Source organism: Thermobia domestica, chromosome 2 (genome assembly GCF_964235325.1).
Source record: "Thermobia domestica chromosome 2, izTheDome1.hap1.1, whole genome shotgun sequence".
Taxonomy (NCBI): domain Eukaryota; kingdom Metazoa; phylum Arthropoda; class Insecta; order Zygentoma; family Lepismatidae; genus Thermobia; species Thermobia domestica.
The window spans coordinates 6,610,937-6,624,553 of NC_137455.1; the positions used below are offsets into that span (position 1 = coordinate 6,610,937).

Below are 13,617 nucleotides of genomic sequence, written 5' to 3' on the forward strand. Positions count from 1 at the left end.
ATGTAAGTATCAATATAATTAAAATTTTCGAATCGATTGGCGAGTATTTTCTGCGATTGTGCATGTCATCTCCTATGCCTCGTCGTTGTCTATTTAAGTACATGGTGCAAAATTTACTTTACTTATTATGTGTGTAATTCATTAATTTTCCGAAAATATGATGCTGAATCTTTTGTGTCTCTAAAAGTTGTACGTAGAATTTTTGCTTATGTGTAGTTGGCGTTGAAAGGAGCTTTCTTCGGATAACTTGTTTCATCGTCAACGCTCGAGCAAACGTCCTATTTACGACTATCAAATATAATGCTTGCTCTATCTGGATCACCATCCTATGGAGTAAACATTATAACCCCTCCCCTAAACTTCTTTGTCTCCTCGTAACTTGCACACCGCTTAACTTAAAATCATGAATTATCTCGGCATTTTTATGATCACGAGAATATTCGTGCAGCGCAAAAATGCCTGACTGTAAATTTAAGTAACAAATTCTTACGTTGCTTGCATTCGGCTAAGTACATAGGTGTCCACTAGGTGTAGCCAACTTTCATTTCACCACTTTTAGCTAGTAATTTGCGGTTCAGGCAATTATTTACGCAATGATTCTAGTAAAATAGTATATGTACAGTGTATCAAAAATTAACTTTGCGCCTTCCTTTTCTTCGAAATAATGGTATTTTCTTGCATAATATTACAAAGTTCTGCAATAGAAATTGAATGGAATGTTCGCTTATACTGTACTTGTATTTCATGCTTTGTGCAGTTATATATATTGAAAGTAGCTTTATGTGTTTTATCCTGTTTTACAGCCTTCCGTACAACAATAAATATTTAAACGATTGAGATTTTCTAATGCAACTCTGCTATTTTATTATTAGCATGTGACATTTGGTTTTCTAAACTATTTTAAAATAAATTGACATGCATTAGAATATATATTTCCTTTGCTTTTGCATAATATTCTAATATAATTTGGTAATACTTAATGTAGAACGTACATATTTGGGATTTTAATAATTTTTTGTAGAAAGTTTCATCCTAAATTTTCATCACGCTAAATTTCAATAAAATGAACTAACTGTACCGGTACACAACAAGTTGTAAACACTCGTTTTAGCTTTATTTACACCAATAAGTCTTCAAAAAGTAACAGCAAGAATAAAATACATTTATTTATATCTTGAACGAGTATACTCGTGGTTTCAAAATCGGCAATTTTCAAGTGCCTATTTTGAGCCTAAGTTTTGTGTAATTTTAATAATATTTGCTTTCACTCACTTTTACCTTCAGTGCAGAACAAAAGTAACAAATATATATATATATATATATATATATATATATAAAATTTGGAACGTCTTTTGCGCAGCGTTTTTGTCGAATTTTGTGCAGAACTTGATTACCTGACGTTATTCGGAAGTATCCGCCATGACGTCTCAAAACAGGGATGCACTAAATCAGCGATCCTGACGCAGCCGATGCTCGGAGCAGACTGATCTAGGGTATGCTGCAAAGCTGAGGATCCCGCACACCTAACTCAACATGCCCGAAAGCGCTGCAACCTGTCGAGGCGCGGCAAAAAATATATTTCATGACTTTTGGACACACTTTGTATTTCTACCTGCATTTACGGCTTGAAACTTTCTGCCATTAATAATAACTTCCACGTTAACATAAATTACTTACACCCAATATATCTTCGAGAGCAGCTTCGTCCAAAATAATCGGTCCATCTTCAAGTTCTGGAGTTACTGTAGCAACTTCAGCGACTTCTTTTCCCTCCTCAATTTCAATACTAGCTCCTACAAGGGGAATAGATAAAGTAGATATAATGTATGGACTATCAACTCTGCAGAACAATATAGGAGGGAAATATACCGGATGCGGCAACTCAAAATGGCCCCGGAGTAAGATTTGTTGCTGGGGCTATGCACGTAACCAGCGTAATGGTAGAAGAATTACCAGCAGCAGTTGAAACAAGTAGTAGTGGTTGCAAGATTGCTGAGTTTTGAGTTGCGAAATATTCTTAAATCTTGAGATGCGTATTTTCGTAACACCAAATTTTGAAATGTAATTTCTTCGTGTGTCGGTGAGGGAAGGGGAGAGGGCATTAAACAGTAAGCTATGCAGAAATAATAAGCACACACTGGACGAAATGAAAACAAACTTTTGACGTCACTGCACAGATAACACGAGATGTGTTATGGCGGATTACAAAGAACATGTTCTGCCATTTTTACCTTTGTCTGCTGCAAAAAGGATGCCATTTTCAACAATGTCTGCATTTGTAATTTTGTAATACTGCTATTGTCGTGATTATCCTACTGCAAATGTTATAATGTAATGTACAAATAAAATAATAAATACAAAATAAGCTTAGTACCCGTAAAAAATTTAAAGAAAACATTTAATATTAATGTTTGGGCCACTTTTCGCTGCCGCACCCTGTGCTTCCGAAATACTGATTATTTCTTTTTCTTTAAATTACGTTTAAACAATGCTAAATTGCGCGAACATTGACAGAAATTATAAACTTAAATTTTTGAAGCTAGAAATTAATGCATTTCGACGTGAAAGTTTTTAAGAGACGAGATAAAAACTATTCTTAGGACAATTAATACTTACGCATAGCGTAGCTTAAATGTAAAAGCTGAATACTGGTAATTAGACATGCAGATAATAATAATAATAATAATAATAATAATAATAATAATAATAATAATAATAGATTTATTGAACACACACAGCGAGTAGCCACAAAGATGCTCGAGGGAATATGAACAATATAACAATGGCGAAAGTAATACAAATAAAATGATAACAAACAACATAACTGAGTACAGGGCTGTTATAAAAGCCTTTCTATAAAACAAATACTTTTTGTTTTTGTTTTTATAATGATATTGCAGTGCAATAAATGTTAAGATCTTTATTGTGACTTACATTTTATATCAGCATCCACAGATACACCACCCCATCATCGTCACACCTTCAGCTGGGCTCCGTTGACACCCATACATTACTGCAACTTCCGGTGAAATCTGTGAATGCTATTCCATCTGGCGTCGTCGGAAATGTCACGGATCACTTCATTAATCTTAGCTTTCAGGTTCTGCAAGTCCTTTGGTTTATCCCCATACACCTCTGTCTTAACGTGACCCCATAACCAAAAATCACAGGGTTCAAATTGGGGGACCAAGGCCAAGGGGTAGGGCCTCTGTGCCTAATCTGGGTAGTCAAGGTAGCTTCTAAAATGTGGGGACTCGTCTTGCTAGTAGTGGATACGATGCTTGATTTCCAGCCTAACCAATTCGGGCATCAGGAAATTTGTAAGCATTTGAAGACATATCTTCCCTGTCACACTGTTTTCGTCGAAGAAAAACGGACGTATGAGGCGGTCCATTGATACGGCACAACACACATTCAATTTCAGGGCTATCTCTTTCGTGCGTTTCATATTCATGACGATTTTTAGTTCCCCAAACAAGACAGTTGTGCCTGTTTACACTTTCTGAAACATGGAATGTTGCCTCATCTGAGAACATGAGTAATTACAGAAGTTCCCTGTCATCATCCAGTTGTTTCAGCACCAGTCTCGCGTCTTGATCTTCTTCTGTTAGTTTTAATTGTGTTGCCAATCAAGAATTTACAGACCATCGCACAATTTTAAATGTATTTCACTGGAATATCATTATTATTATTATTATTTTTAAAGTTATATGCATTTGTTTTATAGCAAGGATTTTATAACAGCTCTGAATGATAAGTATACGAATATACAGTAATTTCAGAGAAAAAATAGACAATGAATAATTTTTTTTTAAAAAAGAAAAATAACAGTAAAAATATGCTTATGCAGACAAAACATACTGTCTCAATATTCTTCTTCTTCTTCTACTCCTCCTCCTCCTCCTCCTCCTCCTCTGCCGTGTCGTGAAAAAACGATGTAACTTTGGCGAAAAAGTTTTGCGAAAATGAGCCTTAAAGTTTTCATCCGAAAATGTGATCTGTATCGTGTAGAACCAGTGTAACTAGGCAATAATGGTCAACCAATCAATTTTCACCAAAGTTAATCACACAACATGCATTTACGTAACATTACATGTGACCACATGTTTCCAAAGTCAAGATACACTGGTTCTATACGATACAAATCACATTTTCGGATGAAAACTTTAAGGCTCATTTTCGCAAAACTTCTTCGCCAAAGTTACAGCGTTTTGTCACGACACGGCAGTAGTAGTAGTAGTAGTACTACTACTACTACTACTACTTCTTCTTCTTCTTCTTAAAAAACTCAAAAGGAAATAATACACGTAATTGTTTTGACAGTTATAGTATAACATAAGTAGTAGTATTATAGAAAAAAAATTATTAAGAAATGTTATCGTGTCATTCTACTTACCACCTGTATTCCCGAATTTCTTTTCCGCAATTCTCACAGCAACTGCTCGACACAGGGCACCTATTTTCCTTTCTAACGTTCGAACTCCAGCTTCACGTGTATATTTGGAGACTGGACAAAGAAGGAAAACGAAAACAAGTTTTCACTATTTATTCTCAAGAAATTCGTGACAAGAATGATATAACTTTTTTAAACATATTAAATTTCACATCATCAAAATATTTCTATTAAAAGTACTGAAACTCATATGATAGAAAAATAGTATCCTAACAATCTTGATTTCCGTATACCTGAAACCTGTCCACATTGGCCTCTCTTGGAATTAAAATACATATAATGTAATATTCTGCTCATGTGTTACATATCAATAGCACCAGACGACACATCAATGATCAACAAACCATCGCATGACCACGAAGAAAGGATTCGTCACCACCAACAACAAGAATGATCGATGATCCCCGAAAATCTTGAATAAAAGGAGGAGAACCACACACTTCGATATCTGAGTGGGACTGATCATTACTCTCTCTTAGTTGCCTGGGTCTCAAAAAATACCCTTACCTCTCTCTGGGCTTGAAACGTGGTGAAATTTGTAATAAATTGAATTTCATATTAAAGTACAATTTGACTTTTCATTATCATGGAAACGAATCCTGACTTAGGTTCGCCAATTTGAAATACACTAAAATTTTTACTAATACTTTAAATTCGAATTCATAAATATTATGGCTGGGAGTCAATTTGATTTTTTATTATTATTATTATTAACCTCTAGTTACGCTTGTATAAAGAATGGCATACCTCACGGATCTCCTCTGGGACCCCTTCTTTTTTTTTTTTTCATATTTATTAATGATCTGCCTGAGAAAATTAAATACTCAAATATTTTGTTGTATGCCAATGATTTAAAATTATTTAGAATAGTAAATAGTGAGTATGAAAACTACGTACTACAGGAAGATCTAGATACTGTTAGTACATGGTGTAAAAATTATCTTTTGAAAATAAATTGTGAGAAAACTAAATACATATCATATACTAACAAAACCCAATACTACGTGAGCAAATACGTAATTAATGGAGAACATTGTATAAAGTCGAACACATTAAAGATTTGGGTATAGTGTTCGACAGAAATATGAAATTTACTTATCATATAAATGATATAATCCAAGGGACGAGAAAAATAATAAGGTTTATTTTCAAACAACAGCCTCAGTTTAAAAACGTCAGCTCATATGTATATTATATAAGATGGTTGCAAGATCAAGATTAGAGTTTGGTGTAGTTACTTGGAATAGTATAGGTAAAACACTGGCAAACAAAATTGAGTCAGTACAAAAATGTTTTATTAGGTTACTATGCCATAAAATGAATAGAGATTACTACTCACGTAGTTATGAATACTGGAGTCAATTTTGGGTATTACAAACATTAAGTGACAGGAGAAAACTTATTGAAAGAGATTTTATTAAGAAGCTACAAGACAATAGATATCATATTGAATATTGCTTGCATAATATAGGTATAAGGGTACCAATGTATAATACAAGAAATAGATCAACATTAGTTCCTTTGAATCCGAAATCTGTAATTTTAAGAAGATTGACCAATTCATTTAATTTAGTTTAATTTATTTTTATCAGTATAGAAACATGCATTTTAGAGCTTGACAAATATTATTTTTAGTATTTATGACGATGTATCTATATTGAGACTAGAAATATTTGATATTAATTTGACAAGGAATTATTAATCCGATATTATTTTATCCTTGTTTTATTGTTTTAGTATGTAGCTCACATTGTATGCAATATGTATTAATCTTGTTTGATTAAGTGCTGTATTTTTGCCGTTAGGCTGTTCATGGCACAGAAATATACATTATTATTATTATTACTATTATTATTTTAAGAAACAAAAATTATCTTTGGCTGGAATCGCCACTTTAATACGAAACTTTCAAATTCAAATTAAATACCTCCTTGACTTGAAACGTCACTTTAGAATAATATTAATTACCCAAAACAAAACTCTATTCAGAGATTCCAGATCCTTGCGAAAGTTATATCTCCACTCACGAAATTCTTATGCAACCTCTTTGTCATTGAATATTTCGTAGCTTAGACTACTTATTAACTATTTAACAGCTTAACTGTTATTGAACTTCTGTCAAAACTTTAAAAATAGGTTTTATTTAATAAAGGAAAAAAATAATTGCTTCTTTTATTCTTCGGATTATATTTCGCTACCTCAATTCGAAATCAAAATTCTTGGCCACCTCTACTGCGTTACAATTTGTTACTGAACAGACTGGTCATAGACGAACGAATATCATATTCAATGTGATTAGAAATATTTTTGAATTCGTCCCAGATATTGATAATTATCTAAGTTCTATGAAATTTTCAGAAACTATACTTCTTTCTCCTTCACTATACTAAATATCTGAAAATATCCTAGTTCTAGCTGTCCTAACAACCCATTCGTATCAATACAGGTCTCTTTAATGAGATTGAAAATACATAAAACATGTTCTATGTATATATAAAGATATACATAAAAAAATACATATGTATATAGATATAATATACATAAAGATACATAAAACATTATCACCTTTTCCTCTGCACATTTAAAGAGAATCTGTTACTGCACAAAAGACAGGATGTATGGAATTCTCTGCTTACCGTTCATTACTAACAGATAGGCAGAGAATTTTGTATATCGCGTCTTTTATGTAGCAACAAGTTTTCTTTATACGCGCTGAGGAAGAGGAAAGAAGTACCTCGAAACCGTTCTCAGAATTTATCTTTCTCATGTTTTAATGTGTAACAATTAGTTACTGTATATTATTTATTCTTACTGTAAATAAATAAATAGGCTATATAATATATCTTTATTCCAATTTGTTATTATACTTATTAGTATTATTTAAGTTCATGCATTCCTTTGGATATTAAGAAAAAGGACAAAAGGATTAAAAAGAGAAAATAAATATCATATATACGTTTTGAAAGCAAAGAGGATGTTGCTTTTTTTAAAAATAAAGAAAAAAAGAAACAGAAAAGAGCTGTTGATTTTGAGTTTAACGTCCCTATATGAGATGGGATCTACTGATTAACGTGGAATCCGAACCACACGAGCTACCGCCGGGAATCGAACCCGGGCCTCCCGCGCCAAAGGAGAAAAAAGGAAAAGAAAATGATCGTATATTAAACGGTACTTACTTAAAGCTCTGATGCTCTCGGGAGGTATCTCCATGATCTCTGGAGTCAGTCCATGTTCCCGGATTTGTTTTGGAATAAGATGGCGAAGAGCTATATGGAATTTTTCTTCCTACAAAATAACATTACATTCCTGTGATTACATGGTAGAAAGTAAGATATGTAATTACATCTCATAAGTCCATTAACCTGACTTTTAATTTGAAGAGTTTCACTTCAACCACATTTTATAGTTAATTTAAAAATATTCCTTGTTATATGTCTTTACCTAAAGGAAGATAAGTGTAAGAAGTTGCCACTTCAAAACCAAGGGCCAGTCTTCATTCTCCCATACTTCGGTTAAGTTAAGGCAATACTATAGAGCAGTGAGGTATGTACTGAAAGGTAGGGTGTTGGGCTTTTAACCCTCCCATCTTGAGCAAGATTATATTCAAAAATAAACATTTAGCATATTAAGATACATATACAAACACCTGAAATTGTATGAACTTGGAAGCTTGATTCGCCCTCCCCACCACCACCATCACCTCCGCCCCAATAACGAACTTCGGCATATATATCACTGCTTTACGGTAAATATTTCGAATATCTCCTGGTAATGATGACTTTACGTATGGTTTGAAATAATTTAAGCTGGGAGTATTAGGGAAAACAAACTAGTGGAATATATCAACTCTCTGTTATTCAATCAAATAAGTTCAAGTGTTTATTTTTCGATGTTTCCGGCTATATAATGAATAATTAGTTAGTATATAGACGAGCCAATGAAGAGTTACATTTTGTGCATTACGGGATGAGCCAATGAAGAGCTACATTTTGTGCATTAAGGGTGCGTAAAGTCGACAGTGGCACTGAATATTTTCCCAGCTTGGAACAATTGCCCAGAAAAACAGTTCTTTAACCCTCCTACTAGCTGAACCTGCGCTCTCTACACAGCGCATCATTCACATCTGACCATGAATCTCCTTGTCATTTCTCACAACATTTGTACACGTCCCTTTACAGACACAAGTGAAAGACGTCTTGATAAAAATCAGCAACGGGCATCATAAAGGGAAGGTTTTTTCGATTTTTTTTTCAATATCTCGCACCGTTTGCACGATTTGAACACACTTTCGGTTGGAGTTTCTAATTTATGTATGATCAGTGTTTTCTTTCTTCTCGCATGCAGTAAGTAATAAGCAAATATATTACATACACAATTAATTATATTGTCATTGATATATGGTGTTCATTAGGCAAAATACCCCAAACAATAAAGATTCATCTTAGACTGGAGAACTGGTTATCTTTCGTTTTTAATTATCATTTAGAATGAAACAAACGCCCGAGAGATATACAACCTCTGCATACAAATATGTGGTGTTGGAATGTATAACTCGTGGGATATGGTGTTTTACTTTTTAAAACTTTCAACACTTCCAGTGTACCCCTAAAAAATGTAATAAAGAAATAACGACCATTTTTTTAAACATTCAATTAGAACTGGACAATCTACACAAAATCTGGAATCGACCAGCGAAAACGGCACGTTTCTAGCACTTGTGGTTTTCGAGATCTCATTGTTGAAAGGATTGGAGAAAAACATATAAACTTTTCTTTGCCACAAACATATAAACCTAGCAGTTTAATATATAGATATCTCTATCTTTTTAATAGTGCGGATTTCTCATATTCGTCCAACATAGGAATGATATATATATATAAGAAAAACTTCTCAAATACTCTGCCTTGCGACTTCATTTCACTCAAATGACACAGGCATATAAATAATACCAAAAAACATGGACAATATAAGGACAAGATAATCTCTCCCCAATTATGTACAGCAGTGATCAGCTATCTTGTTCACTTAATTCTTACATGAATCTATCATGACAAATAAGTACTACAAAAGTAGTAGTAATTATGACATTTTGTACGGCAAAAATTCATGTTGTAGTATTTATACTGAATAGTAATCAAGGAATTGGAGTCATCTATTGGCATTTTCTATTTAAAATGTAATTCAATTAACTAATATAATACAATTGAGTGTACAGATATTTATTCATAATTAGCAGGGTTGGACACTTAATCAACATCATTGTGGGTCTCTCCCTGCATACTGACAATTTCGCTAATGTCTCACTGACTGAATTTTTAAGCTAAAATTTGTAGACTCTTTAGAAGACTAATTGGACACACAATTATGGGTGTAACAGATGAATCGAGATTTTAACAAGGAATATCTTTCAGTAAATGAAATTGGCTTAAAGTACTTCAAAATTTTAAGGGTGGAAATGACTTATAAATTACATGTTCCCAGATGTAATTACATGTTCCTATTATTATCTTCAAGCATTCTACCATCCTCGGTAAGCTACACAGCACATGGAGAAACTTCAATGCACTTTGCTCCTGCGTTAGATCTTTTTGTTTTGTCGGAAAAATTTCTTTCTTCAGGGTGTCTACTAAAATTCCAAAATGAAATTTCGTGACTTTTTCGTTACCTTTTCTTTTCCAAACTATAAAATTTCGTAACATTCTCAACATTGAATTTGGGTGCGAATTAGGCGAATTTTCATGTATGCAATAGAAGCGTGCTTTGCTTGCGATTTGGTAGCGTTTACAGCCGACCATAGATATTTTTGGTGGTGAATTTTGACGTTTTATAGAACAAAATTTTCCAGTCTGTACTTTTGTTTGTACAAATAAAAAAATCGTGACCCAAAAGCTAAATTTCGTAACTTTCGTTACCGATAGACACCCTGTTGTTTAATTTGTCTATCATTCGTATTCTTTCCCTTCTATCACACGTTGTATAATACAACTTCTCAAACAATACTGTAACCAATTTCTTATCTTCTTTCAATTATTCACAATGTTTTTCTTAAACACTTCCTTATTGGGTTTTCTTTTACCCTGCTAATTTTCTCCTCACTTTGTTTATTTCACCCACATTTCAAACGCATCCACTCACTTTACATCGCTGTTTCATGATATACACATATCATCTTCGTGCAGTACAATATTCGAAACGAAATGTTTAATAATTCTTTTTTCCAACTCTTTACTCGCAGAAAGTGACTGTGCTAGATTTGTGAGCAGAATGCAAGCAATATTTTAAAACTAATAAATACTAAATATCATTGAAATTTAAATATTTATAATGCAGTTTTACAACACAAAAATAATACAAAAAGTCTTAAAATCCATATTCAAAATATTACGCACAGATGGGTGTTTACATTACATTATACTAATGTAATATGAACTTTTTCTGTAAACGTGACTCACTTAGCAGTATAGAAGGTCGTTTCATCCTTATGGTAGTGAACTGCGTTTGTCTCCGTACTACATTGTACATATCACACGTGATGCAGACAGTTATTGACATGCTACGAGAGAGTAAGAGTCTATGCGATCATCATGCCTCCAAAAATGCATCCGTTTTAGGAGGTCTATATAGTAACACTTTCCAGTGTGGGCTACTGTTGTAAGCAAAAAAATAGTTTCACAGTATCTGATAAAGGGATACATGCGGCAATCCATTACAATGTGAATTCTCCCTCGACGGAAACGACGACTAGTCAAAAGCCGCAGAAGCAACCAGTTCCAAACACATTCGAGACGTCACTGCTAAAGTACGGGAATATGTGATAATCAAAGAGAATCCACCACCGCTATGTGAAATAGCAGTACGTGTCTGGTGGTCACCAACAACCGTCAATCTGACCATTCGATTTAACCTAGCTCTAAAAACGACGCAGAAACTCTAAGTTCATGCTCTACTATAAGCACACGTCGAGCAAAGGAGAATAGCATACAAACGTCTGTATGAGTACTACATACTGGATGATAAACGGCATTATATCATCATCGTAGATGAGAACTGGGTCTGTTTGATCAGATCAAAGCAGATGCGTGTGATATACTACAATCCTATCGATTGAAGAGAGCACGCACAAAAAATGTTCAGCAAAGGGTTTATGGTTGTGATAAGTTTCTGTATTAGAGAAAAGTTTCCTATACGCAGAATCTAATATGAAGATAAACGCTTCTTACTATATAACAGCCCGACTTAGATACATATATACCATCAAAATGACCCTGCTTTCTACAATAATAAAGCTTCTGAACTTCATATCCATCAAAACAAGGCCAGCAGTCACACCGCCGACACAATGGTAGCCTACATTGAACAGGAGACAGGTGTCAAGGCTATCCCATTTAGACATTCCTGTAAAATCGCGAGATGCATCACGTAGATTTCTTTGGGTGCCTTTGTCTATTAAAACGAAACATCACATACTTGAGGAACTTGACAAGTATGCAAGGACCAGTGGGCTAACTTGGATCAGGCTGTTCTGTCTAGACGCCGAATTTAATGGAAGCTTTGATTTCGTGAAATTATTATTCGCTAGAGCCATCATATTGAACGTGATCGGTGGTGGAAAAAAGTGTTTTACAAGGGAAGGCGAGTCAATTCACCATTATAAGGATAAAACGATCGTCTGTGGTTTGGCGAATATGAGATTACATATTTATTTATGGACAACACCCTAGTCGTACTGAAATATAATTTTTCATGAGAGCAGCGAAATGAAGCACTGGCGGGTTTGGTCAGAGGAAAGATGGAACTACGGCATCCACTTAGCGTCGTGAGGATAATTGGTGAGCTACTTGAAAGTAAAAAGTAGCAAGCACTGGTCTAGAAAACCAGTATTAACGGCCAGGTGATCGTACATCACCCCAAAGGGATAAGTGGCACAAGCTGGCTGGTAGCCCTTGATACCCTAAGGACTGTTGTGCCAAAAGTTTTAGTTTGTATTTATTTTGTAGAAGGCAATTATTGTTGAATTCTTTATTTCATTTTTAAATGCACAGACATTATACAACTTTCTAGCTACAAATAAACACAAAAAATAACTACATAATGTACCAAATATTCCGTAATTAAAAGTCAAAGGAGAAAATTACCTGAGTATATCCAGGGACCTGAATAATTTCCATTCTGTCTCGAAGAGCCGGAGGAATGGTTTTGGTGGTATTCGCTGTGGCTATGAACATCACTTGTGACAAATCAAAAGGAACATTTAAATAATGATCGACGAAGCTACAGTTCTGTTCCGGATCCAAAACTTCAAGTAACGCTGCAGCAGGATCTCCATGAATGCTTGTCGCCTACAAACACACATGCATTATTCAGTCTTTAATTCATACAAAACGTAAGAGTAAAATATTCGAGATTTCAATATCACTGAAAATATCTCACCTTAATGCACATTCAAAAACAGGGAAAGAACAAATACATATGAACAACCATGTATTAATAAAACCACATTTACCAAAGCACTAGATATATTGAAACCCTTGTGCAACAGTCTGAGCAATGTATAATTGCTTTCAAACAGAAACTGAAACCAAAGGGAAGTTAGGATGGAATGCAATAGTAAGCGGAAATTAAGTAAAAAATGAAATGAAATCTTTCAGTTTAACATCCCACGATTATGTCTATTAGACTAAGGGTCACTGATGATTAAGACAGGTAAATGATGATGGAAGAAATGGTGGAATGCGAATGTGGGAGGAAACAGGAGTACCTGAGAAAATCAAGATGATGTCCACCACAAACTTACGTGGTCGGGGATCGAACTAGAGACTCCACGCACGAAGTAAGTTCTTTATCACTGAGCCACCGTCCTCCCCTACAAAAGAATAGTGGTAATAGGGACCATAAAAATAACGAACAAAGAAAAAAGTGCCTTGGACTAGGTTATAAATTCAAAGCGAAAAAGATTACACAAACGAAGGGAGTACTGCTGACAGCAAAACAGACAGGGTGTCTACTAAAACTCTAAAATTAAATTTCGTGACTTTTTCGTGACCTTTTCTTTACCAAACCATAAAATTATGTAACACTTTCAAGAGCGAATTTGGCTGAGAATTAGGCCGAATTTTCATGCATGCGATAGAAGCGTGCTTTGCTTGCAATTTGGTAGCGTCTAA

The 13,617-nt window shown here is 34.3% G+C and overlaps 1 protein-coding gene across 1 annotated transcript in view; it reads right to left on the reverse strand.

The window, feature by feature from the left end:
* LOC145669938 (lon protease homolog 2, peroxisomal-like) overlaps positions 1-13,617 on the reverse strand; it is an 83,596-nt gene that overhangs the window by 22,820 nt on the left and 47,159 nt on the right. The window contains exons 10-13 of the mRNA XM_081738283.1: positions 12,589-12,792; positions 7,630-7,738; positions 4,397-4,507; positions 1,678-1,793 (exon numbers count right to left, since the gene is read on the reverse strand). Of these exons, the coding sequence (XP_081594409.1) occupies positions 1,678-1,793; positions 4,397-4,507; positions 7,630-7,738; positions 12,589-12,792 (540 nt within the window). The remainder of the gene's footprint in view (positions 1-1,677; positions 1,794-4,396; positions 4,508-7,629; positions 7,739-12,588; positions 12,793-13,617) is intronic.